The sequence below is a fragment of the Aplysia californica genome, unplaced genomic scaffold, assembly GCF_000002075.1.
Source record: "Aplysia californica isolate F4 #8 unplaced genomic scaffold, AplCal3.0 scaffold00150, whole genome shotgun sequence".
Lineage (NCBI taxonomy): Eukaryota > Metazoa > Mollusca > Gastropoda > Aplysiida > Aplysiidae > Aplysia > Aplysia californica.
This window is the reverse complement of record NW_004797420.1, coordinates 1,304,296-1,332,282: the sequence shown is the minus strand read 5'-3', so window position 1 is coordinate 1,332,282 and position 27,987 is coordinate 1,304,296. Positions and strand designations below refer to the sequence as shown.

Genomic DNA, 27,987 nt, shown 5'->3' with positions numbered 1-27,987 from the left:
TCTCCTTATCCTGAAGGACTATACCATGTAATATTTTTTTGCATAGCTTGTCCCTCAGTTTTACAGTTAAGATGTCCACATTTTGTGTATGTTTACAATAAAAACTTGTAGCTACATCAGTAATCAGTTTGAGCTCAAAATATGTCCTTTGCAGAAATGGTATTTCAGGGATGGTTTTGATGCTAAGATGCTTACAGTAAAAAAAAACTGCTTTGTAGTTGTGTAACCCCCCCACAGTAAACATACAGTGGTGACCTTCAGCTTATGGTGACCATCTGCCTCAATTACCTTATTTTGGAGGAAAACATTTCTTCTTTCCTTTTGTGTGTAAATTTAAATGTAAAATCTCTCTATGACCACCTCAAAAATGCAATAGCCTAACATTCTTTTTCAATGTATTAATCTTCAACAGTGATGTTATTACCTGCTTCAACCACTTATTGCTAAATGAGGTCTCTACATTTGACATTTTCATGACATATAATTATGCTGTGATACTGTTATGTCTGTGCATGTTACCATTGTTGTTACCTTCACACCCATACCCATGCTTGATCCTGTCTATTGATTTATTACTCGGTAAGACTTTTGTTGTACACACAGACTACAAATTATTGTACACCTCCTCAACTCTTACAAGTTGTAGGCATATTCCTTGTTTTGTGGCAGCAAGTTTTAATTAAAAACATACATACATTAGCACTTTCATTATAGAACTTCAGATTTCAAGCTACAAATTTGTATTACCCTCTGAAATGTCCAGAAAAGAATGAATATTAAATTAATGTTGGGTGTAGCAGATATTTAAGATAATTGAAAAAAGTGGGGAAAAAATAATAATGTATCATCTATTCAGTAGATGTGCCGAATAGTGAGAGTTTAAAGCAGCTTGAACTTAAAGCAACCACCATTCTCAAGAATAAAAGGTGGTCATCTTACTCAGGTTTTTACTGTGCATTGAGACTTAAACTTCTGTTGGGGTTTATTGTATAGGCATCATTTTATACAATATCATATATTTTTCCCAGGGAGCTCTTGCCGGGAGCCAAACAAAAAAATCTTCACGTTCACTGGTACCTGGACAAAGAGTGAGCAATACAAGTAAGCACTTCAGTACTAGATCTATATATCTGTCTGCCCCGCTCAATATCAATCGTAAGACGCACTATGCTATTATCAGCTAAGAGGCTCGAAAGACAAAAAGGTGACTTTCCTTGAAATTTTTGTTTTTTGGATATATTGAAAGTTTGATGTCTTCTGCATCATTTAAGATCAAAATAAACAACTATAATTGAATATAAATATTTTATTTTGATTTATTTTAGAGGTGTGTGTGGTTTGTTGTGAGCTCAGATGACGAGATAAAGGAATTTGGACCTTGCTAGTGTGTAGCTGTGACATTATTTTTAGAACCATTACCTCATGGCCACCTTTGCTTCAACCAAAGATTCTCCACTAGTGGTAAATCTTTGGTCCAACATTCTTCATTTGCAACTATTTTTAGATTTTGGCCCCTTTTCGAGCATGAATGGTCTGAAATGTAAACAACTCTGATTGGTAAAACGGAGTAAAAACGGTAACTTCTAGCTCACTTCAAGCTTGTTTACGTAAACAGTTGACTGTGTGGGCATGCCCTTCTAGCTGCTATCATCTGTTGATCTTTTAGTTTTACACTTGGAATGACTTTAGAAATTCCTTTTTATTGTATTTTAGAGCTTTTAAAAGATTAATTAACCTTCCTCTAGATCTCTCAGAGCGGACTATACCAAGAGGCCGCGGAGGCGGTCTATGTGCCTGTGTGTGTATGCAGTGTATGTGTGTTGGTGTGTTTGTTTGTGTGTGCGGGCGCATGTGTGTGTGTGTGTGTGTGTGTGTGTGTGTGTGTGTGTGTGTGTGTGTGTGTGTGTGTACTCCCGTGTGTTTATGGTGCTATTGCAAAAGTTAATCACGTAGTGTAAACACGGCACGTATGCCGACTCACGGCCTTCCGAGCGCGTGGTTTCGATGAAATGGGGGTAATTCAAATCTCTGTTTCTTTGCTCTTTTGCTGTAAACACCAAGTGCCAAATGCTGAACACTTTGAAAACGTTCAGATTTTCTTCGTTATAATAGTGTAAGTTGTTTGTATATTCGGGTATTTGGAGCTGGAGAATCGCCGAGGAAAGGGAAGCCCCTCGTGATCGGAATGCGAGGTCCTCCGGTTCAAAATTGACACCCATGCATTCAAATGCTTTGCAGAAAGATTGATGATTGAATAACGTCTTTTCAGTGGCAGAGAACTATACAGCTTTCCACGTGGTTTCCCGTGGTTATTAATTTTGGCAATTGGCGTTTAGATAGAAAACCTTGAAAAAAGATTCTAAATTTTCAAAGATTATTTTTAACATGAAATGTGTGAAATACCGGCTAAAAAAGGTACCAATAGAAAGAACAGTTCTTTTTCTATTAGAATAAAGTCATCGGCTTGGAATTATTTTTCATGAATCCTTCTGCGAAACTACCAGGAACACTCATTATACTACAGTATTGAGCCGGCTCGCCGCGAAGGCTGGTGCGGCGCTGGCCGAGACAACGCTCGATGTTTTTATTGAAATAACGACAGATCATCGTGCTTGAGGCAATAAAGTGCTGATTTGTAATGATCTCAGAGTCTTGAAAAATATTAGGCTTCATTTCAATGTTATAGTGATTGTACTCTTATAATGTAGAGATGTTTGATGCTCTTGGTACTCTTTTACTGTCTGTCAAACATGGGGTTGCAGCCAGTTAACGACTTCAGCAATGTTTTATTATTATGTTCAATTGAAACTGCTGCCATTCTCTTTAACATTGACTGAGAGGTAAAAGTATGGTACCAAAATTCTCAGGAGACATAGGCCTTTCGTATGAAACAGATGAATTTGACATTCAGCTACTTTGAAAATTTAGTGTCTGGTACCTAGTATAATGCTAATATTTTGTTGCATTTGACGTGAAGTCCATTCTCGTTAAAATTTTGTTTGGTCCATAAGGTTTTTTTTCTCTGAGAATGAATAGTTTTTTTACTTTTGTATGTTACCTTGTAGTAGCATAGCCAAGATAACTGCTAAATTTCAAGTCTCTATCTCAATTCTAAGACCCCCATTGCTATGGAAACATATATGTTGCTCAACTTTGTCGAGGCCATTTTCTCCTTTTCGTGTTTCCTCACCTCGCACAATTAAAAGTTCTGTATTTTCGTCAAATATGTCATATTTACTTCATTCTTGTTTTAAATGGTAGGGAAAAGGTGATAGTTTTTGAAAATTATGTTAACTCAGTTTTGAAATTTCCTTCATATGACTGATATTGACCCACAGGGACAAATATTCTTTTTGCAATCCTTCTCCAGATTTGGAAGGTTATGTCCAAGTAAAAGGCTTAACCCAAAGCACACTGACGATTGAATTCATTGGATTGAGTCAGGGACAGCCAGATTTAGATTCAATTCATGACCTTGAAAAATTTTTATTTTGAAGGTCGCAGTTGAATGTAGTTGAATTTGGTTGTTTGTGCCAAGATGGTAACTTTTGTCCCATCCATGATGAAAAATCAAATTTGTCCCCTTCTTTTTATGCAAGAAATATTCTGAATTATGTAAACTGAGTCCAAAAATGTGAAATTATGTGATTCTGTTAATTTTAACGAAGAATGATAAAGGAAAATGATCAGAAATTATGCGAAAAATGACCAAAGTTTGCTAAATTATGCAGGGTGCATAAAACAATGGGGACAGTCAAATGAATCAATTGGAAGTCTGCACTGGGTATTGGGGGCTGGTGGCCAGTATACACATCACTGCGAGTCAGTTGTTTTTAAAAATTTTTATCAGTGAACTGGGTACCCATTTATGTTTTTGGAAATGATTTTACCAAAGACTTCTTTCTTAGCATAGTCAGGGGATCATTTTAAATGTTTCTGCTTAAGTATAAATGTGATGCTGGGGGCTTGCCAACCCAAATTAAAAGTTAAAATGGCAGTTTTCAGTCTCATATCTTTTCAAGCTGAAGGTTCAGCTGACTTTACAATAACTTTGTCAGACCACTCAGTCTATTCCAGTTGAAAACCCATTTAACTTGGTCAGGGTAAACGCATTCACCCTTGCCAGAAAATTGTCCATAACCTGTTCACACTCAGTACAACTAAGGAAAATAAGATGTAGTATCTTACTTTTAAAAGATATGGTGTCCTGATGTCCCATCTAATCAATGCTTGACCATTGGCATCATCGGTTGGGTTCTGTTTGGTTTGGTCATCAGGGCTAACCAGATTTTCCTCCTTGGAAGGGTAAAAGCTGCCATCATGGCACAAACTGACGAAACCGATGATCATGACCTTCAAAAACATTAGCCAGGCAATCGGTGGGAGGCAGGGGTCTATTTGTAGTGTGCAATAAAGCAGCGAGAACACCAAACTGAACTAATATTCCAATGGCACCGAACATGTCCAATCGGCTCCAAAGCTTACAATTCCAAGATATTGCTGTCTCTCTCTCTGTCTCTGTCTCTCTCTCTTCCCTCTCTCTCCCCTCTCTCTCTTTCTCTCTATGTCTCTCTCTGTCTCTCTCTCTGTCTCTCTGTCTCTCTGTCTCTCTGTCTCTCTGTCTCTCTGTCTCTCTCTCTCTCTCTCTCTCTCTCTCTCTCTCTCTCTCTCTCTCTCTCTCATCATGGCTACTTTCATAAACAAAATTAGCAATTTTGTTTCCCTATGTGCATGTTTTAAATACAAAGAATATATAGGCCTAAGGAAAAATGTGGGACTTGAATGCTGCCCATTATGTGCTTTTTTCAGAAAACAAATTTTTGTTATGTGCGTGCTTAACTGTATAAGACCTAGCACCCTTTTTGCTAAGATGTTTATTTGCTTATGAAAAGGAATCTGAGATGTTTTGTTCCATTCCACCAGGTATTTCATCAACCACTAGCTATGACAGTGGCCGTGACAGTAACATCAGCCAGTTGTCGCTTTCTTCTGAAGGTGGTGATTTGGAGGTAATTCACATGCGGCACAGTTTACTGTTATCTCTTATTTTTGTTTTCGTGCTGAAAATCCGTGTCTTTGTGATCTTGTTACACAAATTGCTGGTACTTTAAACCTCATTATATCTTCATCTTTTTTTTCTCTTTTTTCTTTCTTCTTTACATCTCCTATCTCAAGCTATTTCTGATGATTCACTACTTGTCACAAAAATGATTTGCGCTTCATTTAGCACTTTTTAGTCTGATGCTGTTTAGACTGACTTTCTATGCTGTTCCTAGTTTTTGTTTCTTGTGTGATTCTAACAAATAGTTGCCCTGATTAGAATATTAGTTGTTTCCTCCGTATTATCAAATGTAATTTTTTGCTGTTCCCCAAGTGAAATACATTGTGAACATTGTTTCAGGCTTCATTAACATAGTCATTTCCATGTTGGTCCTTCTTACTCCCTCTGCTCTTTCTAACATGAGAAAAAATACAAATGTGGCAGTGTATTTAGGCTATTCATATATGTGTCACGACACAGTAGAATCAGACGTTCGTCAATTTTTGGACTCATGTTGTTACTGGAATCGTCTTCAAGTTTGTTCTTTTGTTTTGCTTTTGATGAAAAAAATGCCAATCAGTCTTGAATAGAAGTAGAAATATTTGCGATTTGGTGGGGGAGAATTGCATTTACCTGGTGTCAGAGATAAAATTTGCGTGAAAATGGCCGCCAAATTTTGGTGACTTCCAAAGCTTCTGAGTCCTTGGGAATTGCAAATGTTCTTTCTTTGTGCCTTTAATCAACGTGTTTCAGTAAAATCCACAATCAAAGGTGTTTTTACATAGACATAAAAGGTGTTTTGCACAAAAAAATTAAAAAATTCGATTAAAATATTCTCAAACTGGTGAAAAAAAATGACAGTTTCTACAATTTCATTATGTTGACAAGTGTCTGATTTCATCACAGTGCCTCACATATTATCTGGCTCTTACATGTTGATGCATCCCACATGCTGTATCCTTTCCTCTAACAACTCTCTTTCTCTCAATCCAGCTCTTGCTCATATATGTGCACACATACACACAGACACACACACACACACGCACACACACACAAACACATATATATTATATGTATACATACCTCCCTCCCAATACACACACACACAGTACACATATACACATGTGTCTCACACAAACTCCCATAAACTCACACAACATACACCCAAGTTCAAGAATTAACTTATGCTTAATCCATTAATTTATACAAGCCATAGGGGACAAGATTGTACAGTGGCAACATTTTAAAACTAAATACTCATCATTATAACATTCCAGCCTGATCAATTAGATTCTGTGCTACGCAAGAAGCCATCTACAGGATCTCAGTTAAGCTCTTCTACTAATTTGCCAAAGATGGAGGTAGGTTTTAAGTCAAGTATCTTTTTCCCTAGTTTTGCCAAAGTACTGGTATTTATGAGTTAAGTCTGCAACAAGCTCCACTATCTCTAGTTTAGTAACATGCAATTTTGATAATCTTCTTCATCTCCTCTAAATTTGGTGTCATAATCAATTTGCCAGTGGTTGAAATGAGAAGAGGTGGCTTTGCAGCTAGGAAATCAAATGTCTTTAACTGAGAAAAACAAATACAAAGGCTGTCCTGGAATTAACAGGTAAATTGCCATGTTTCCATAACTTTTTAATATGTTTCAATTCTGTTAAAAGTTTGTTGTTGTTCAGGGGAATTTCAATTTGGATGCTCCAAATGTTCAAAATGAATGCAACCATTTAATTAGTACTAGTACATCACAACAAAGATGGCATCCACTAGAGCTATATGAAATTAGTCAAAAGAAGAGATAAGAGCTGTTATTCGGCTTCTTGTTGTGCTAAAGGGGAAAAAAATCCCACTGAAATTCATGCAGAGCTTGAAAGTGTTTATGGGGATAAATCATGGTAAAGAGCGTATTAAAGGAAATAATATTAATATAAATAAAGCAAAGGTCTACCATTGGTGCAATTTATTTTTATAATAGGGCATACAAATCTACATAACGAGCAAACTGGAGACTGCCATTTGTCTTCCAACACGGATAAAAAACGCGGAAGGCATTGAAAAGCTTATTCACAATGACAGGAGGCTTAATTTGTGACACCGCTGATGCTCTTGATCTTGCTAAATCAAAAGTTCACAGAACTGTTTTTGATGAGCTGAGACACAGAAAAGTGTCAGCTTGGTGCGTTCCAAAACAGTTGATGAATGACCACAAGCCACAGTTCATCAATGTTTGCTCAGTACTTTTTGGATTGAAGCAGACAAAATTCACATGACAACATGGGATCTAGGTCTGCTGGTGACTACCAAAATGCAAATGAAAACTTTTTGGATTGTGTCATAACAAGCCATAGACACGGATCTGTCGCATCACTACAGAGGTGAAAAGAGATTCCTAGCTTGGAAGTATCTTTCATCACAAACATTATTTAAAAATTCAACATTCAACAATCTGGAAAAAAGTAAATGGCTACAGTTTTGAGGAATTAAAAAAATGTTCTTCTTCTTGAGATGTTGCCATAAGGAAAAACCATCAATATCTATACAGCCACATATTGTGAAACCCTCAATAAGATGGGAGAAAAGGTGCAACGTAAGAGAGTAAGGCATTCGACTGATACATCATCTTGCAATATGACACCAGTATCACTTACACTGCCAAGGTCACCAAAGAATGGCTACAGATCTATTGTTGGGAGATTTTTACCCCACTGACCTCACACTCCTGATCTTGCCGCTTCAGACTTCCATCTGTTTGGATCAGTGAAGCAATATCTAACTAGGAAGAAATTCACTGATGAAACAAACCTTGTGGAGTATTTCAGAGATTGACTTAAATGTCTTGACACAAAATTCTACAGGGATGGCATACATAAATTCTACTAATGCAGTGATGGGAATAATGTTTGAATGGTCATGAGGACTCATCATCCAGTGCCAGATCTACGACAGACATCAGCGATCATGGTTCTCCTTTCATTCCTTTTCCTTTGCTCGGACTACACTGAAAAATAAAAGGGAATGTTAAGCCAAATGTGTAAGTTGTATCTCAATAATGACAAAATATCTCATGTTTTAAGCTGTTTTCTTGTTAATTCTGGGTCAGCCCTCGTAGATATTTCAGAGGATGCTCATAGATGGTCAAAGTATAGTATTTCTGTATAAATGCAATATTTAATTCCGCCAAAGAAGCAAGAAGATCAAGAATCAAATCCTGACATTGGCACATCCAACAGACCACAAGTGTTATCTTTGTGGAATAATAATGATATATTCCTCTAAAAAAGAATAATTCTTGAAGGTCGCAAGCGAAGTTATAGGAAGGTTTAACTAACCAACCTTATGTTAAGGCACAAAGCACACACTCCAGGAAAGGGAAATTGAGATCACTACAAGTTGCTTAATATTATTTCCTTTAATACGCTCTTTACCATGCTAGCTACCTGCTCCTCTTTGGTGGACTAACTGTTATTATTATTATTATTATTAACCTATTATTATTATCATTATTATTATTATTATTATTAAATTATTATTATTGGCAGTAGAACACTGTGTTTGATAAAAAGTAGGAAAGGAGGGGCAAATTTTACATATATAGCCTAAACAGATCATATGGAGGCAGACTGACTTGGGGATAAAGAAAAATGGACAGCGAAAAGGATTTTCGCAGTCTGTCTTAGGAGACTGCCATGATTACCTCCTCTTAAAGGACTTTTGGTATTGAGCATGAATTAAGAGATTGATTCACACACACACACACACACACACACACACACACACACGCACATGCACACACACACACACACACACACACTCTCACACACACACTCACACACACACATACACAATCTCTTTCATTTAGTTTAGTGGGTGCCTAAGAATAAGTAGGCCTATGTTTAATATTCCTTTTTCACATTTTGCTTTTAGATGGGCTTGGTATTTTCTCATACATGTACCAAAACAATACTAAATTGTGTAAAGATCATGAGGTGCAGTGCAGCTTTTTTTTGCAGAGAAGAAATATCTAGGCATTTAAAGAATTATTTCAGTTTCAGTCAGTCTCTTCAAAAACGCGAAAACCTTTTTGACACACTTAAGAGAATGTGAGTTTAAATTCACTCGCCAGTTCATCTCGATTATGCCTTATGTGCTGGTTTGGAGCCACTTTAAACTATCAATTGGAAAATTTTTCCAACAGATAAGCCTTCCCAGACCGAAATCAGTACCCCCTGGATTGATGAGTCAATCATTATATCCCTTCCGACATCATTCGGTTACTAATGCTGAGGACCCTCTTTACTCTGATGTTCCAATCATTCCATGGAGCGTCCTAAGTACTGTGACAAAGCTTGCAATTGCCTCTTGAAAATCCAACCCGTTTGCGCCATGTTTCCTTCCCTGGGTTTTTCAACTTTGTCCATTCTGCTTTTTGTCGTCAGCTTCCCTCAAACATCACAGCCTCAGTGCTGATAACTTTCACTTTTGGTTTACGTCTTTCAAATAGAAATGACAGTGGGGATTTGATTAAAATGCCTCCTTTTCTATAAATGTTTCCAAGTGATGATTCAATATGTGTAGAATCAAAACACTACATTGTGTTTTTGTAAGCTTATACCATCAATTTTGTGCTAACTGCACTGCCAAAGTAATGTAATTTAGCAACCATATTTTCCTGCTCAGATACTGCCACATTAAAGGTTTTATTTCTCTTTTCCATTTAACGGGTAACTTCTCCTTTTCAAAACTTGCATACGAAGCCCTGTGCTTCTTTTTCTTCCTTTTTGATCATTTAAATCAAGCTTTTCCCCGTACACTCCTTGTTTGGACCCTTTTGAAGGCAACGGTAGGGCTGCGCAAGATAAAGTGTAAATGGCAGCAATAATAAGTAAGAATCTTGTTTTTCTGGAAATGTACCCCACTTCTAAAATTGAAAAATATATTAAGTCTAGGGTATTTTTTTAATCATTATTTTATACCTTCTACCCAAACAGTAACTTGTAGTTGGGGGCCGCTTTTGTCAAAATTGCTCATCAAGTTAGATTTATTTTCAATGTACTATGGGCACGGACATTCACATTTTACTTCCAGGGTATTACAACTACCCTTCCTCATCATAATTTAGTACTCGTAGTACAGTATCTACTATTGACTAACAGCCTAAGCTGATAATACTACATAATGTATATTCTCAGCCAAGGACAAGACTGAAAATTGAATGGTATCAATTGATCAAGGAAAGAAAGAAATTTTTTTAAAGAATAAAAGAAAGAAAGAGCCATTAGTTTCTTTTCCAACAATCTCAATCTCAAATGACATATATTTTCCAGTTTAATTATAATTTTCCTCACGTATGTCTTTTTTTATCTGCCTTAGAATTGAGAGTGCAAGCACACTATACTATTATGTTTATGTGTACAGATATGTGCAGAGGAGAGTATGTGTGAGAGAGTGTGTGTGTATGGATGTGTGCAAATGCATCTGTGTGTGTGTGTGTGTGTGAGTGTGCGCGCTCGTAAGTGTGTGTGTTTGTGTGTGTGTGTGTACGTGGTGAAACACTAAACCAGTCTGTCAGGATCTGGACAATAAAGATTTATCTTCTCTTCTCTTATCAGTTCAGTCTTTGTTATTATCTACCTTTGGTGGAAGTGCAAGTGACATTTGTGAGGCAGCATGGTGGAATCAGGCGCTTGTCAATTTTGGGGCACATGGAGTTATTGGTACCATCTTAAAGCCTTCCTTTCAAGTAAAAAAATATCAATTTATCTTGAATGCAAGACGAGATATTCACGATTGAAGCAAGTAGGGGTCGCTCGGTTTCAAAGGTAAAATTAGCGAGAAACTGGCTGCCAAAGTTTGATGACTTCCAAAGCTTGAGAGTCTTTGGAAACTGTAAATTTACCTATTTGTGTCTTTAAGCAACGTTTTTAAGTAAAAGTCACACAGCAAATTGTTTTTAAATGGACATAAAAAGTACTGAGCCAAAAACTAAAAACTCAATAAAAACTGCCAAAGGGAAAGAAAAATGCCGTTTTCTTAAATTTCATTATTTTGACGAGCACCTGATTTCACCACGCTGCCTCACTTTTATCTGTCTATTGATAATATCCCAGATGCGTAATAATACCGATATTAACTGTCCGAACCAGTTATTACAACTTGTTGCCCTTTATTTATTTTAGGTATGTTTGGTTGTATACTTATGTTTTTCTTCTAAATGATGAACATAAACATCTACTTAGTGGTAAAGATGAATCATTTTCAAAGTCATTTTTACCAAGCTAGTAAACATTGGAATAATACTTTAAATGAGTTTTTTAAATTCTGAACTGCATCTATAATGCCATAAACTTTCAAACTTTTAGGAGCAATTTTCAAGCCTAGCTTTGCCCCTGAACTTTGTGTGTTCTTAATTGCTCTATATTTTGCATTTTGTTGTTGTTGTTGTTCCCGGTAATTAATCATTGAAAATGTGGATAATTTTCTCTTTTTATTATGCCTGAATAGGCTACTAAAATGTGTAATCAGTTCTTTGTATTTAAGAGTGGTTGAAAGAAGTGTTTGTTTCAATCAATTTTTTTAATCATTTCCAGACATTAAAATTTAATTTTGTTTTATGTGTCAAAGAAAAAATAAGTGTTTAGAGAACGTTATCTTTTTTATCTCGATTGTCTTTTGACTTTGATGAGCTTTTCGATGAAAATTTGTCTTATGTTAAAATTAATAGATTGTATGCTCATATAATATTGATTATGGAGTCATCCAATAAAAACATATTTTGTCATTTCAAGCACTTTTAAAAGGTTTGTAGATGCCTGGCAAAACCTTATGAAAAAAAAACCCTGTAGAATTCTGTGCAGCTAAATCAATAAAAGAGATTAAAATTTAATGGTTAAAAACTCTAGTGTTCTTAGTATAGTGAATATGATTCTTTTATGTGTACAGATCAGATATAGTGAAAATACATTTGTATGTATGTATTATTATCTCATTACATAGCGGAATTAGTAACAAGCCTGATTAAGTTTTTTTTAAAATAAGAATATGAATGCCTACAACATTTAGAAATGAATAAAACTTTCAAATCATCTTGCACAACATGACAACATTTTAAATATCATTATTATTCTTGGCTTTATGATTGTTTTTATAAACTTGCTTTGTCTACAGGAAAAAAAGAGGGCATCCAAAGATATGTATCTAGCTCTTTTACGAAACGATTCGTCAAGGAAAAAGATTGAAGTCTCTGCACCACCTCTCCCTCCACGAGCCAAAAAAGCCCCAATTGTCTACAGCAAACCAGGTGCAGAAAAGGGTTCTGCTCAGACAGCATCAAACGTAAAACGCAAGAAATAGACCAGTGGGCAGTTAACATTTTTCCTTGTGTTCTAAGATTGTAGATCTGTGTGTGAACCACTGTGTGAGGGAATCCAGTGAATATGATTGCTCTCTGGCGTAGACAGCATTGAACATATTGAAGTTCTAAATCCTTGTCCTTGCTAGAATATCTTCTTGTAACCGAGTATCCTGACAGGAGACTGAGTATTTTGTTATGTGAAAGACCTCTTGAGTTCTTGTGTTCCATTCTTATGTTATGAGCATTAACAAATGCAAATCTACTGTGCCTAGTATCTGCATCCTTTTCAGTCTCATATGTTCTGCAAGAAGCATTTTCTTCTCCTTCTTGTCACTGCTGTCACTTGCACATGATGCAATTAGTTTTGAATATCTAGCTATAGAATGTGGAGACTGTTAGCTTCATGTACAGGCAGGACTTATGTTTATTCATGAACAACAGGAATATGCGTAACCATAATGCTGACAAGCAGATGCAACACACAGTGAACAAGTGTTGCTATCCCGGAAATCAAACAATTGCCCATAACTTTACCTGCTTTTGTTGGTAGCTATGATTTTTTGTCATTCTGTCCACCCCACCCCCCCCCCTAAGTTTAACTAATCTGAGAATAATTTGTCTGTACTATCAAAATATTTATGTGTACAGTAAGGGTAATTATGAATTGCATCTAGCATTAAAATTGAAGATGTTTTTAAGTTCCCAGTAGGTGAAATGTAAACTAAATTGTGTCATGACACACTGGAATCAAGCACTGGTAAATGTTTTGGCATATGGAGCTATTGATATCATCTTAAAGCTTGTTCACCTGATGAAAAAAATACCCATCTATCTTGAATAGAAATAGAGATATTTGCTATTGAAAGAGGTGACGGTCATCTGGTGTCATTATTTTAATGAGCGCCTGATTTCACCCCGATGTCAAGCAATCCTGTGACTTTCATCATTATACACTTCATTGTCCACTTTTAAGGTGAAATGTGTATTTGCATAGGGCGTATATATCTCTGAAATCCTTGTTGAACTAAGAAGTTAGAGCTGTATATATATTTTGTAAGCATTAAATGTGTCATTTTGTGATAATAGTTAGTCAGCAGGATATCTAATGTTTGAACATTATCAAACAGAGAAATATGATGATAAAATCTGCCTAATGTCCAGCATTTTCAAAAAGACCCATACCTTTACATTACTGTTGTGATGATTTCTTTGTGGATGACCATGAATATGCAGCTGTAATTGTTGATGACTTTGTTGTGTTATTTCATTATATATTTTATAAGGAGGAACAATCAATTTTGTCATATAAACAGAACGTTTGTTGTTTTTTTAATAGGATGCCCACACTAACACTTCTGGCTTCTTTTATTTCAAGTATCTGATTTTCTTCCAGATTCTTGCAGGCACTCATACCACAGACCTCAGATAATGTCATAAGGGCAAGCAAATACCTCACTGCATGTCAGACATGTTGAAGACATTTCAGTAGAAGGTGAAGAGATAGAAAACATGGCTATGGTGTAGCTTAGAGAAGAACCTCCGTAAAACAACAAAAACTCTGATTATGAGGACATGGGAAAGTTTTGGTGAAAAGTAGCCTACAGACACAAAAAAATGCATGTAATCTTTTAGTCCAGTGAAAAAGCAAGACAGGCAGCTGAAAAAAAACAACCAACAGACTCAAAGTATAGGAGTACAACCTACGAGTAGCACCCTCCAAAAACCCTCGATCTTTTGAAAATAGCATACAGCAGCTCTAAAGGTGATGGACAATACACATTAGTAAGAAAATAAATGTGAGGCGTGCTGACAAAATGAGTTACTTCTCGCAATCCAAGAATGGAGATATCGGCCGAAAATCAACACTGGGGTCAGACTTATTGATTTTCAGTTGATGCCATTTTCTTCAATTCTGCCGTGTGTTTTATTATACCATACCCACAAATTGTACAAACTCCACCCATAAAGTTGATGTATCAATTTCCATATGGCTAAAATCCTAAAGAAGTAACTCATTTTGTCAGCACGCCTCACAAATTGGCAGCATGTACATAGAAATCAGTTACACTTCAAGTTTCTGTTACCTCAGTTGACTGCTCCATTAAACCAAGAAAAATGTAGTAGAAGAGGAAGAAGAAAATAGAAAAACCAGTTTTTGATTCTTCATTTTAATCACCTTCTTTTGTCTTTTCTTGGAAGCAGTTATTATATAATATATATGTCTTGTTCTCCTTTGATGTACATGTTAGTTGAGTAATGTTTTGTAAGAGTGCAGATATCCCCATATTTATACTCCAACAAAAATGGAAATGGGCTAGTGACATCTGTAAAATGAAAATATCTTCCTGAAAAGATGTATTTAACGGAGATCAAAAACAGGATAATGATCAAGAGGGAGACCAGAATGAGGGTGCAAGATGACATCAGAGATCAGATAGGTATAACCTGGATATAGAGGGCAGTGGATAAGACAGAATGGTCACTGTTGGAGGGTCACATCCTGCAGTGGATGGGCAATGCCTAGGTTCAAGGTTCAAATGAATAGTACAATTAACATTTACATGGAAGTTTTGTTGAATCTCTACCCTCAAGAAAGTGATGGGATGAAGCCAAGTTTCATTTTCTTTACATTTTTACTGGATTTACGAGCTATATGTTTGCAGAAATAAATTAAATACTGCTTTAGTCTGGACTTATTCTGCTTCCTCAGTCTCTCCTTCTCTCGTCTTTTGTTTATGTCACACAAGTGAGAGCTTTTAAGTCTATACTCCGTATTGTACTAACAAAATATATGCTTGTTTGTTTGTGTGTGTGTGTGTGTGTGTGTGTGTGTGCATATGTGTGTATGTCAGTGAAAATTGGCAATGATGTGTCAGATACGTTACCTCTAAAGTATGGAGTTCTTCAGGGTTCAGCCCTTGGTCCTGTCATTTTTACAATGTACACACAAAGTCTGTCATCAATAATTTCTTTTTATTATTATGCCCTCAATTATCATTTTTATGCAGATGATACACAGCTGTATGGATTCACTACTATACTGACAATGTACAAAATCTCATAGATAGAATCACCAGATGTTTCAATGATATTAGAAAATGGATGCCCAAGAACAAATTAAAATTAAATGAGAATAAGACCGAAACATTATTTATTCGTAGCAACGCATGCAATGAAATTGACAATATCAGTATAAACATCAAAAGCCATGAAATATCAGCCCAAATTATAATTTTAAAAAATTAGGTGTAGTGTTAGATCAAGATATGTCAATGAAATCCCATGTATCCAATCTTTGTAAAAATCTATATCTCCAACTGAAGTAAATAGGGATCATTAGAAAATATCTATCTGTTGATGTCACCAAAACTTTAATAAAATCACTTATTTTGTCAAAGCTTGATTACTGCAATTCCTTACTTGGTGGTGTACCTGATGAACAGTTACAACAACAACAAAGAGTACAAAATATTGCTGCCCAAATAATAACTTAGAAACTAGCATGATCATGTGACTCCTATTTTAAAAGAACAATACTTGGTCCCGGGGAAAGAGCGTACCATATATAAAATCTGTTTAACTTGCTACAAGTGCTTACATGATCTATCACCTGACTACCTAAAACAGTTTTTAACACCCTATGTACCACTAAGAACTCTCAGATCATCATGTGACAAAACAACCCTTGTTAAACCTAAAATAAATTACAAATCATATGATGAAAGCTCTTTTTCGTATTTTGTCCCACTTGTTTGGAATAGGCTTCCAAAAACTATCACTATTAGAGAAGCAGAAAATCTAGAAATTTTAAAGAAAAAACTAAAAGTAAAAGCATATCTATTTTCATCATATTTCGATTAGACAGAATCCATCAAAGCTGTAGATCGTCGTGAGTTTGTATGTGCATATGTTCCTATGTGTGTATAGTAGTAAATAGTAAGTAACATTTGTATAGCGCATGTCCCCACTCGAAAGCAAGCCCTATGCGCTTTACACTATATATTACCCCAGCAGACTATAGAACACTCAGAAACATTCTCATGTGTGTATTTGTGTGTGGGTGCATGCGTGCATGAATCTGTGTATGCAGGTGTATGTAATACTATGTGCCTATAAAATTGATTTGTAAATCCATAACATATTTCATGTTAAGCGCATAGAGCATTGCATAAGTGGATTTGCGCTATATATAATGCAATCCGTTATTATTATATGTGTGTGTGTATGTGTGTGTATATGTGTGTGTGTGTGTGTTAGTGTATGTGTGTATATGTGAGTGTGTGTGTGTGTGTGTGTGTGTGTGTGTGTGTGTTTCCTTCTGCTATTGCCCCTGATCTCGAAAAAGATGCTGCAAGCTGAAACTTTCCTAATTCAGTGCTGTCCATTTTTTAACATTCTTTCAATATATTCCAGATCCTACAAGAAGGGGCAATTTGATGTCTTTGTATAAAATAAAATAAAATTATTAAATTCAAATGTTTATCTGTACATTTCTCGTTCACTTATATTCACAGTCTCAGTCTGTCTTTATTTTTCTGTGTGTTGGAGATTAGCGCCAGAAGGCAAGTTTTCTGTACACACTCTATTCTGTTTTTGCCAGTTCTAGTGTTTGCAGCAATGCATGGTCAGATATCATGCGATGTGATATAGCCTACATTTTAAGAACGTTTTGTTGAGTTTTATTCTTTCATATAACTAACTGAAGGAATATTACTATACTGTCAAATAGTCAGCAGCAAACCTATTATAAGCAAGAACCACATGTTTTTACTTGATGCAAATCAAGGGGAACTTTTGGTAGGCCTACTTGCTTTTTTCTGTGATCAAAGAGTGTACGACATGAACACTATTTAATTATATCTGTTCATATTTTTGTGTATAAATGGAGCCATATACAGTCATTTTAATACCGAACTACTTCAGGGACAGTATACGATTCTGAACTCAAAAGTATGAATGCATCAGTTATTCAAGTCTATCAACTACGTACAGCTACAAGTGCCTCCCTTTCACCACTGGCACTTGGCAAGCAAAGGCATGAAATCCTGTGGTTTGCTTGAGGCTGTCTCTTGCTGGTACTGTGGCTTCTCATTTCATGTGCCTTATTGTTTAGCAAGCATGGTGTGAAAGTGATCTCATTGATATGTAGGTGCATCAAACCACTCATAGGCAACATTCCTTGTAAAGACTCATGAAATGTATCACACACAGTGAGACAATGTGCCAAGATTGCTGTATGGGTCATTCCAGTTGGGGCATGAAAAGTAGGGTCATGACTGAGCTACTATAATCCATTACATTACAACCGGGGTGGGGGGTGTGGGGGCAGGGCCGGGGCACCTTCTCCGAGTGGAAATGTTGAAGAGGAAGAAGAGGATTAACTCATACAATCATCAAATGAGTGATGATTCTACTTCCATACTCTTTCTATATTATATTTGTGAAAGTTCGTCACTTTGGTCGCCTAAAACTTCCGAACCACTTAACTTTCGAATTTGAAAAAAATAACTGTGGTTCAGAATCATTTAAAGGGTATATTATATTAAAGAGTCTGAAGTCAGTGTAGTTTAATTTTCATTTTTTCTTTAGTTCGTTCAGATCTAATCTTGGGAAAGTCCATCTACAAAGATGCCATTGTGAACAAGCGAGACTTCCATTCACATGCAGTGCGCACTGAACCCACAATGACTTGACGATTGAGTCCGTTTATCGAATGGGGTACCCAGCTAGTATTGTAATATTGGTGTATGTTTTTTCTGATGCAGATCTTTTCTCGCCCCTATCTTGTCTGTGCAATGTACCCCTGAGGAGAAGTAAGACGCTCGGGCGTATATAGATTGATGTACACAGTGAATTAATTCATAGTACTAAATGTCATTATCTGGTGATTATTTATTACATTCTTGTGCTGTTTGTGCTTTTGGTATCGGTAGCTTATTTTGTAAATAAATGTTTTTATAATTTTATATCTTTAATGTAAATCTCAATGTAAATTGTTTGCAATAGATCCACTCTAGATTTTTTTACTTTCATTCTTTTTGTTTTGTCTTTTGCCATAGATATGTATCTATTAAATGGATCTAGCTTAAAATTACATATATGACAGCTAGGGACAGGCATAAATTTGTTTTCCCTCTACATAAGGTGACTTATTATACTGCGGTTCTGTATGTGAGAAGATGGCAAAAGAAAATACCTGAATGTGTAAGGGGTTTGTTTTGTGTTGATGGATTAATACAAATATTATGTTATTATTGAAGGCAAATTTGTTAATATGGTTGTGTGTGTACTTATAGGTACCTATAGAGTATACAGGGGAATGAATACATCTAAAGTCGACCATGTGTGTTTTGGTGTTTGTAGATGACATTTGAGCATGTGTATGTCTGTATGTCATGTATAGGTGTGGCATTGTAGTGAAACCAGGCACGCGTCAAAGTAAGAAAATCAAAGAAATGGAAATTTTTCTACAAATTGGGCAATTTTTATTGATTTCTTTTAGCCCAATACCTTTACTGTTCTTTTTAACATACATTTCTGAGTGCGATTATGCTGTAGATTATGCTGTAGATTATGCTGTAAAACGATGTTCAATGGCACAAAAAATGTAAATTTGCAGTTTTGGGGGACTCTCAAACTGTGGAAGTCACCAAAGCTTGGCTATTTTCTCACTAATTTTGCATCCTTCTATCATAAATATCTGGACTTCTATTCAAGATATATTGGTATTTTTTTCATCGAAAGCAAGACAAATAAGAAAGCTTTAAGATTATATTATACCTGTAATTTCACAACCCAAAAACTGACAAGTGTCTGATTCCACCTCGTTGTTACTTGTTTGTTTGTCAAGAAAAATAGGAAAGGGGGGGGGGGGATGGATGGATATTTCAGATTCACTGCACACTATCAGGATCTACCCTCTCTCTGATGGTGAACAGCACATTAAAAGAAATCATGACGAAGTTGTTTTTGTGCAGTGCTATAACATTGTTTCTCTTTTCCTTCCTTTCTTCTTCTACATCTTTAATTTAGTCACTGGCCAAGAGTCCTATCTTTGAATTAAAAGCTTATTATAGTAATAATAATAATAATAATAATAATGAAGATCATTTCTATAGCGCCCACTCCCGTGTAAACACAGCTCTAGGCACTTTACATAAATGCATGTACGAACAATATTCATGCACGCGACGCACACACGCTCACACACACTCATACACACACACACAAACACACACACATACTCACACACAAACACACACACACACACACACTCACGAACACATAACATGGACATAATATATGCCACACATGTACGCTAAACACACACACACACACGCACACACACACACACACACACACACACATACACATCTACTTGCTTATCACACGCGCACGCTTACACATCGTCACAAAATGAGCACATATATAATAAAATAATATACACAATGCAATTCACAAAATATATATACATAGTTACATAACATTGTACTGAACATGAATCTACTGACATAAAAATGATGTCATTAAATGTGTCTTTAAATATTTTTTTAAAATTTAGACTCAGATGTTGTATGTCTCTATCAAGGGTTGGGGAAGAGAGTTCCAAACTGATGGAGCAAGGTGGGCAAAGGATCTTTCTGCTAATTTTTTACCTCCTTTTCTAGGAACTCTTAAAAGATGCTGATCGCCTGATCTTATAGTGATCTACATGGAACATAAATCTGGATGAGATCACTAAGATATGAGGGAGCTTTGTTATTGACACATTTATGACATAATGTCGCAATTTTATATGACATTCAAGCTGACACGGGAAGTCAATGCAACGTTCTTAACATGGGAGTTATGTGGTCTCTCTTCTTTTTCTTTAGTACAAGCCTAGCAGCATGATTTTGAAAACGTTGTAACTTGTGAAGAGTGATATTAGGTAAGTTAGCTAGTAAGGCATTGCAGTAATCGATGTGTGAAAGCAAGAAAGATGACACGAGCGTTTCCAACGAGTGTTCATTCAAAAACATAGACATATGACCAATTCTACGCAATTCACAAAATAAAATGTGACATAAATAATTGATATGATATTTCTTTGACAATTTTGAATCAAAATACATTCCCAGATTTTTTGCTTTATTAGTAAAATACAGTTCTTCATTTTCAGTACAAATACGATCAATGTGTACAGGGATGTGGCTTTTCTTTGGGTTACATAAAAGAATTTCAGTTTTATTTTCATAAAGCTGGAGCTTATTATCAATCATCCACTTTTTGACGTCATCAATGCACAGACCCGTGGTAGTAAGCAAGGTTTTAACATCTGAAGGTGGAACAGATTTATATAACTGAAACTGTGTATCGTCTGCATAGCCTACATGTGATAATTCATATTGTGCTTTCTGATCACAGCTCCAAGCGGCTGTGTATATAACGTATACAAGATTGGACCCAATACTGAACCTTGAGGCACTCCAAAGTCTAGCTTAAAAAATTGACGAAAGAGAGTCGTGCACAACCACAGATTGTGTACGGCCAATCAGGTAGGATCTGAACCAGTCAGGAACCATGCCAGACAGGCTAAACGTGTAGAACAGTCGTTCAATAAGAATAGTGTGATCTATAGTGTCAAAGGCAGAATAAGATCAAGAAGATTTGGAAGTTCTGATGGCCGAAGTGACAGCGCGTCTGCGCTTGAAGTCAAACCATTACTTTTGGAAGTTTTGATGGCCGAGTGAACAGTGTGTCTGCGTTTGGAGGCAGACATTATTTTTAGGTAACTGTTTACAAATGGCGGTTACTGGATGTTTCAAGACCTGACACGAATTACAATTCGTCCTTGAATTGTTTTGGGTTGAGAATTTGATTCTTAGAGTTCCAACATGAGCTCAGACTTACTTTTAAAGATTTGACCCGTTTGGATATTACTATTTCTGTGGCAGTGACCAACGCTCTATACGTTTCAAGATGGCGGCTTCCGTTGTTCTAAACGTTTGAGTTTCGTTGGGAGCGCAGTTTTGTGTGTCTGGATCATATTCGGAAATATTCATGTGGAGTGTGCAGAAGAATTCTTTCCAGTCGCTTTCTAAGCCTGTACTGTAGAAGATCTAGTTTTAATGTGTAGGACTAGAGCTAAGTTTAGTAGAGCTGGTAGATCTAGACTGGACTTCACCGTCACCTGGTCTCAAGTTAGTAGTTTAGAGTTAGAGACACAAAAATCCCAATAGGTCTTAATTGTAATAAACAGTAGTGATTGTGCCTAGGGTGGATCCAGCTGTGGCTTAGACTAAACACCAAGTTACAGGAGTAGACTGATGCTAGAGTGAGAATGAGATTTGAACCCTTGAATTTTTTTTTCTGAGGCTTTAGTGAACTTTTGGTAATCTGTGATAGTGATTGTAACTGAGTGGTGTCTGCACAGGGAATCTACTACCACTGGAGAGTTTTGGGCTGGTGGCATCTCTTTGTTCATATCGGGAGTAGGAAAAAGAAACTGTAAAAATGAGTAGGCCTACAACTACAAGTACCGAACGCATCAAACCAAATTCTAGGAACAGCAAAAAGGAAGATACGACATGTGGTAAATGTGATAAGGAGGTGGGAAAGAAAGAACATGGACTAAAGTGTGATATGTGTGAGATGTGGCACCACACAATATATAATGTGAAGGTGTACCTGATTCTCTCTACGCAGCAATACAGGAAACAGACAATGAATAATCACAGGGCCTGCATTGGTTTTGTAAAAAATGCAACAAATTCGCCATTGGGTTCATGTCAGGTCTAAATCGTCTCTCAGCCAGACAGGATGCCTTGGAGGGAAAAGTAAAAGACATGGAAGTACATGTTGTAGAGAAATTTAAAGAGGCCGAGAACTCAAGGGAGAATCTATCACGTCTGGACAGCGTCGTGGCAACATCAGTCAACGAGGGCATTAAAGAAATGGAAGACAGAAAAAACAATGTGATTTTCTTTGGAGTGCCAGAAAGTACAGATACAGACTCCGAAGTGAGGAAATCAGGGGACATGAAAAAAGCGGATGATATCACCCGGAAAGGATTGGAATGTGCGGCCGAGATTGCTCAGACCTATCGATTGGGGGCCAAAAAGACAGAAGCAAAAGACACTGAAAAAGGGCCCAGACCACTTTTAGTGAAATTTCAGAACTCTCAATAGGCTCAAGAGACTCTTAAGTCAGGAACAAAACTCAGGGAGCACCAAGACAAAAAGCTTCAAAACATTTCCATTAAAAGGGATATGACTTTTTTAGAGAGGGAAGAGCTGAGAAAGCTGGTGTTGCTGAGAAATTAAAAAAGGGAAGAGTCAGAAGCTCAGGGAAGAAAAGGCATATGGGTGATCAGGAGACACCAGGTGGTGAATATAGCAAGAACAGAAGGCAGAGTGGGGGTTGGGCAGGTAGGCAAGGAATAGCCGATAACCAACCCAAAAAACATGTATATAGTTCACAGAATGTGAATTCTAGTCATTCTAAGGTTCTGAATGATTCTTCGAGTTGTGTAAATTATTCAAAAGTTAATTGTGTTCCAAAAGACTTGTTCGGTTTTTCATCTTCCAAGTTAAAATGTTTGTATTCAAATGCAGATAGCATTCTAAATAGAGGCATGATCTCGGGGTGCTTGTGTGTATACATAGACCAGATATTATATGCGTCACAGAGGTCTCACCAAAAAACTACACAGAACCAATACAAAATTGTGAGTTGCAACTTCAGGGTTACGATCTGTTCAACAGGTGCGAGAAGGACAATAGAGGTGTACTTATTTATACAAGGAACTACTTAAAAGCTACGCCCAGCCCAGTTAATGAAACATGTGCAGGGAAGGAATCACTCTGGTGTGAGATAGGACTTGATGGTACAGACAGACTTTTATTAGAAGGCTGTGTTTACAGGTCACCGAACAGCGATAATGTAAATAATGAACTCATCATCAAGGATCTGAAAACACTGTGTAATATAAATTTCTCTCATATTCTGATTTGTGGTGACTTTAATCTCCCTGGGATTGGGTGGAATAATGACTGCGAGACTGAGGGCAGGGAGGGCACTTCCTTCCTGGAGGCATTCAGAGGCTGCTTTCTATACCAGCATGTGCAAGAACCAACACACCACAGAGCTAGCCAACGGGCCAACATCTTAGACTTGATATTCACAAACGAGGAGGACATGATAGAAGAAGTGAACTATGAACCTCCTTTGGGGAAAAGCCACCACTCCACCCTGGTCTTTCAGATGAATTGCTATAGGAAAAAAGATAAACCGCACAGGCCCCGCTATGTGTATGACAGAGCCGACTGGGTCAGGATTAAAAATGATCTTCAATCAATAAACTGGGAGACTACCCTAAATGAACTAACATGTGAAGCCACATGGACAGAGATCAAACAAAAACTAATCAATAGCATGGACACAAATATCCCCAGGAGCAGACCTGGAAAAAAGCCGAGAAACCCACTGTGGATGAATGACAAGGCTTTGGCCAAGGTTAAAGAAAAACACACCACTTTCAAAAGGTATATATGGAGACAAGAGAGGGTAAGGACTATGCAGACTATGCAGAAGCAAGAAACCAAGCCAAATGGGAATGCCGCAAGGCAGTACGAGACCTTGAAAGAAAGATAGCCCAAGAACCCAAGCAAGACACCAAAGCATTTTTCAAATATATGCCAAGAGCAAACTGAACACAAGGAGTGGTGTAGCGGATCTGGTCTGTGATGATGGTAGTGTGGCAAGCACGGACAAGGATAAAGCCGAGGTTCTCAATAGTTTTTTCTCCTCAGTCTTCACGAGAGAGGACACGAGAGAAATACCCGAGTTTCAACACAGAGATGTTAACTGCAAGTTTGAAGACATGCATATGCCTCTAAAGAAGATGTGCTCAAGAAGCTTGCTAAGCTAAATCCCAACAAAGCCCAGGGTCCAGACAACATCCCATCATCCATCCTCAAACAGTGTGCCACTGAACTAGCTGCCCCGCTGGCAACTCTAATGAATAGGTCACTGCAGGAAGGAGTTATACCATCCGAGTGGAAACTAGCCCATGTTTCACCTATCTTCAAAAAAAGCAAAAAAAAACACCCCAGGAAACCATCGTCCAGTGAGTCTAACGAGTGTGGCCTGTAAGGTATTGGAATCCATCATCAGAGATCAGCTCATAAAACATTTCCAGCAAAATGATCTGTTTAGTCCCACAGTGTGTAAAAACGTGAAAAATAAAGGTTTCACAACAGAATAAAATCAAAATTAGAACAGCACACAAACAACCGCAAAAAGTAACACATTAGGGCGCGTGTCCACCTATCCAAAGATTGGCCGTTTTAACCCTAAACGTGTTTAATTCAAGAAAAAGTACAGGATGTTGCATGTAAATTATGGAATCACACACAAGGGGCCTGCCAGTGTCAAAATTCGGTTTTGGTGGAGACACGCTCTAACATAACATTTTTTTTAAAAATGTAGGAACGTCAAATTAATGGCATTACGCTATATAAACACACACACAAAAATAGATCGGAAAAATAACCCCCCAAAAATTAACACTCCAACAAAGAGGAAAAAATAAAAGACAAACAGCAATATATAATAAATTATAGTGGGCTATGTAATGTACTTATTATTATTCTTCGCGAGAAAATAACTATACAAGGACAGCTTAAAATTATCAAAATACACGTCTATGTTATGAAGAAGTCTTTTCTTTTTTTTAATCAAAAAATTGCGGCCGCAATTCCCGGGCCGCGACAAACGCAGATGCGAGTTTTTAATGGCTTTTGTACAATTAAAGAATTTACAGAAGTACATCATGTAGGGCCTACTTGCTCCAAAATTATCGCCCATATGAACTGTTTTCTCCGTACCTTTACCTTTGAAAGCCTACTTAATGGTGGGAATCTCCAGGCTCAGATTATAATAATTACATGATTTTAACGACTGAAAAATTGCTAGTCAAATAGGCTACTAATATAATGTTCTTAAATTATAAGACACAAGCCTGATTAAAGTGAATTACGATAGTGACATAACAGTTTTAATATGTTCCGATTCGCTGTAGGCCGTCGTCGTCATAAAAGCTGTCAGCGTGACTGAGAATTGCATGACTAAACAGATTATGACTTTCCTTGCCAATTTACAAAGTAGCTTAATACCAGAAAGTAGTGGTGTAATGTTTACACAGCAAACACATTGATTTTCTTCTGACAGTTCATGGTTGGTTATTTTTAAATTAAACAAGCTAAAAGTGGTAAAACTGTGTCACCCACATAGGAACAAAGACATCGCGAATATTATCTTTTCATCTGGTGAAAACTGAGCTGTCCGTTGGGGCGACTGGTTGAGCCCAAATTTTTCAAGACGGAAAAATTGGCCAAACGTCATCTCTCGATCTTCACTTTTTTGTTTAATAAATAATTAAGTAGATTTGTAACAAATAAATGAAGGGAAAACAAGAAAATTAAGCCTCAATTGCACTGTCGCCTAGCAAATTTAAGTGCATTCTGTTTTATTAAATAGCCCTACTCCAACAACCTCTCAGAAACTAGGGGTTACTCTGTTCAAACGGGGAGAGACAAAGGGAACAGGACTTGGCTTTTTGCGATGTTCTTCTGAGACTCGTCACTTAAGAGGAGATGACTAAGTGGACTCTTTGAGCAAAATAAGTTAACTGAATCAAAGAGTCTACATAACAAGAGGGGCCACTTCTCTCTTTGAGCCAATTAAAAAAGTGTCCTTAAAATTCGGTGGCGCCCTCTTCGCAAAAGCGCACCTTTTGCGAACAGAGTTATCCTACTTGAGTTTTAAAAAAATCAAAGTGAAACTAGCAAATTTTTGAATGAATTTCGGAAGAACGTTTTTTTTTAAATGGTTACGCTGACAAAAAAAACCTCTTCCGGAGGAAAGGGTGATTGTTTTCTTCGTTTAATTTGACTTTAGAATGAAAGGCGAGAGGTCATTAAAATATAAATAACCTAAAACTCCGCACTGAACGAACCCGAACTGCTGATGAACAGCAGTCGATCTGCGCACGCAAGGAGGTGCTATTCCTATTTTTCTTCTGGAAAAACGAAAGAGAGCTTCAAAACAGACTGCAGCGCCATCTGAAGCAAAGAGCATACTTCCTGCGGACACTTTTTTGGCTGAGTGGCCCATCTTGTTATTTACTATCTTTGGCTGAGTGGCCCATCTTGTTATTTACTATCTTTGGCTGAGTGGCCCATCTTGTTATTTACTATCTTTGACTGAATTCACGTTTTCTGTAGGCTGAATCCAATATGTCTGTATATCCAAATAACAGTGTACAACGTGTGGAAGAAAGTGTCATTGGAGGGCTTCCTCTAGTGTCTGATGAAATCAAGTCTATTTTTATAATCATTTGTCTAGTGTTTGTGATCGGAGCACTCGGAGTTTTTGGAATATTCTCGAACAGCGTCAATCTTACTGTGTTTTTCAAACAAGGCCTTAAAGACAGCGTCAGTGTACAACTTATGCTGCTGTCTGCGGTGGATTTGTCTTCTAGCTGCATGGCCCTCACTTTAGCTATTTTAGAAGGGTTATATAATTATAATGCAAAATCCAGGGTCGACATTATGTCTTTGATCTTTTTAACAGGACCGCTGAGAGCATGTAGCCATTCCATGTCAACTGTGTGCGTAGCATTCCTCTCTGTGGAACGATCTTTCTGCGTACGGTTCCCACTTCACTTTAAGACGATGTTCACAAAACCAAGAGTGACCACATGCGTTCTTCTTATGCTGTTTGTCACAATCGTGCTCTATGCACCAAACTTCACTTACATCAGTTTTGTATGGCTCCCGGACCCACGATACAATACAACACGTCTGTTCATGATCGTATCCCCAGGCCACAACACATTTCTACTCTTTGAGCACTCTTTACTCAGCGCGTTCATCCCAGTAGTTGTCCAGATCGTACTCGTCATATCTGCCGTACTCATGACCTCGGCCCTACGAAAATCTGTGATGTTTCGTCAAACAACTTCTGAATCAAACGTCAAACAGAGATGCGTCACTGGCAGCTCGCACGGCATGGAAAACCAGAGAGCGGAGAACGTTTTCAGTTCGATTCAATCACAAGTGAGTTCTACAAAGTGTACACGGGACCATGCCCACAGGAGGGCTGAACTGTCGAGTGACCCACGAGTAACTAAGAAGGCGACTGAAAACAAAATCTCTGAATCGAAGCCAGTGCAGACAAAAATAGAGAAGAATCGGTTAGGATTAGGAGTAAAGGAAAGGCGAGTGGTTCAGATGGTGGCGTGTGTAGCTGCGCTCTTCATGTCGTGCAACTTGGCTCAAATGCTCGTGGTGGCTACTACGATAGTCAGACATTTCCTGCCGGAGTTTAGCCTATTTTACCCTGGCCGCTATCGAAATCTTGTCTCAATTTTATATTCCATCCAGATTTTGTCCCAAACTGTGAACTGCTCGCTCAACATTTATATTTATTATCGTTTCAACTCAGGATATAGGTCAACTTTTCGGCAGTTATTTGGACTCAAGAAATAACTCAGATCCGTTGTGATACAGATATACAAGTTCGTCCGTCTTTTGAAAGTTCAGTGCTCAAA

General features: G+C 37.2%; 1 protein-coding gene across 1 annotated transcript in view; it reads left to right on the top strand.

Moving 5' to 3' along the window:
• Positions 1-12,367, top strand: part of LOC101864613 (phosphoinositide 3-kinase adapter protein 1) — a gene marked incomplete at its 5' end in the record, with an annotated part of 40,207 nt that extends 27,840 nt beyond the window's left edge. The window contains 5 exon segments of the mRNA XM_005097258.3: positions 1,029-1,101; positions 4,924-5,009; positions 6,319-6,402; positions 9,237-9,372; positions 12,206-12,367. Of these exon segments, the coding sequence (XP_005097315.3) occupies positions 1,029-1,101; positions 4,924-5,009; positions 6,319-6,402; positions 9,237-9,372; positions 12,206-12,276 (450 nt within the window).
• Between the last annotated feature and the right edge of the window lie 15,620 nt (positions 12,368-27,987).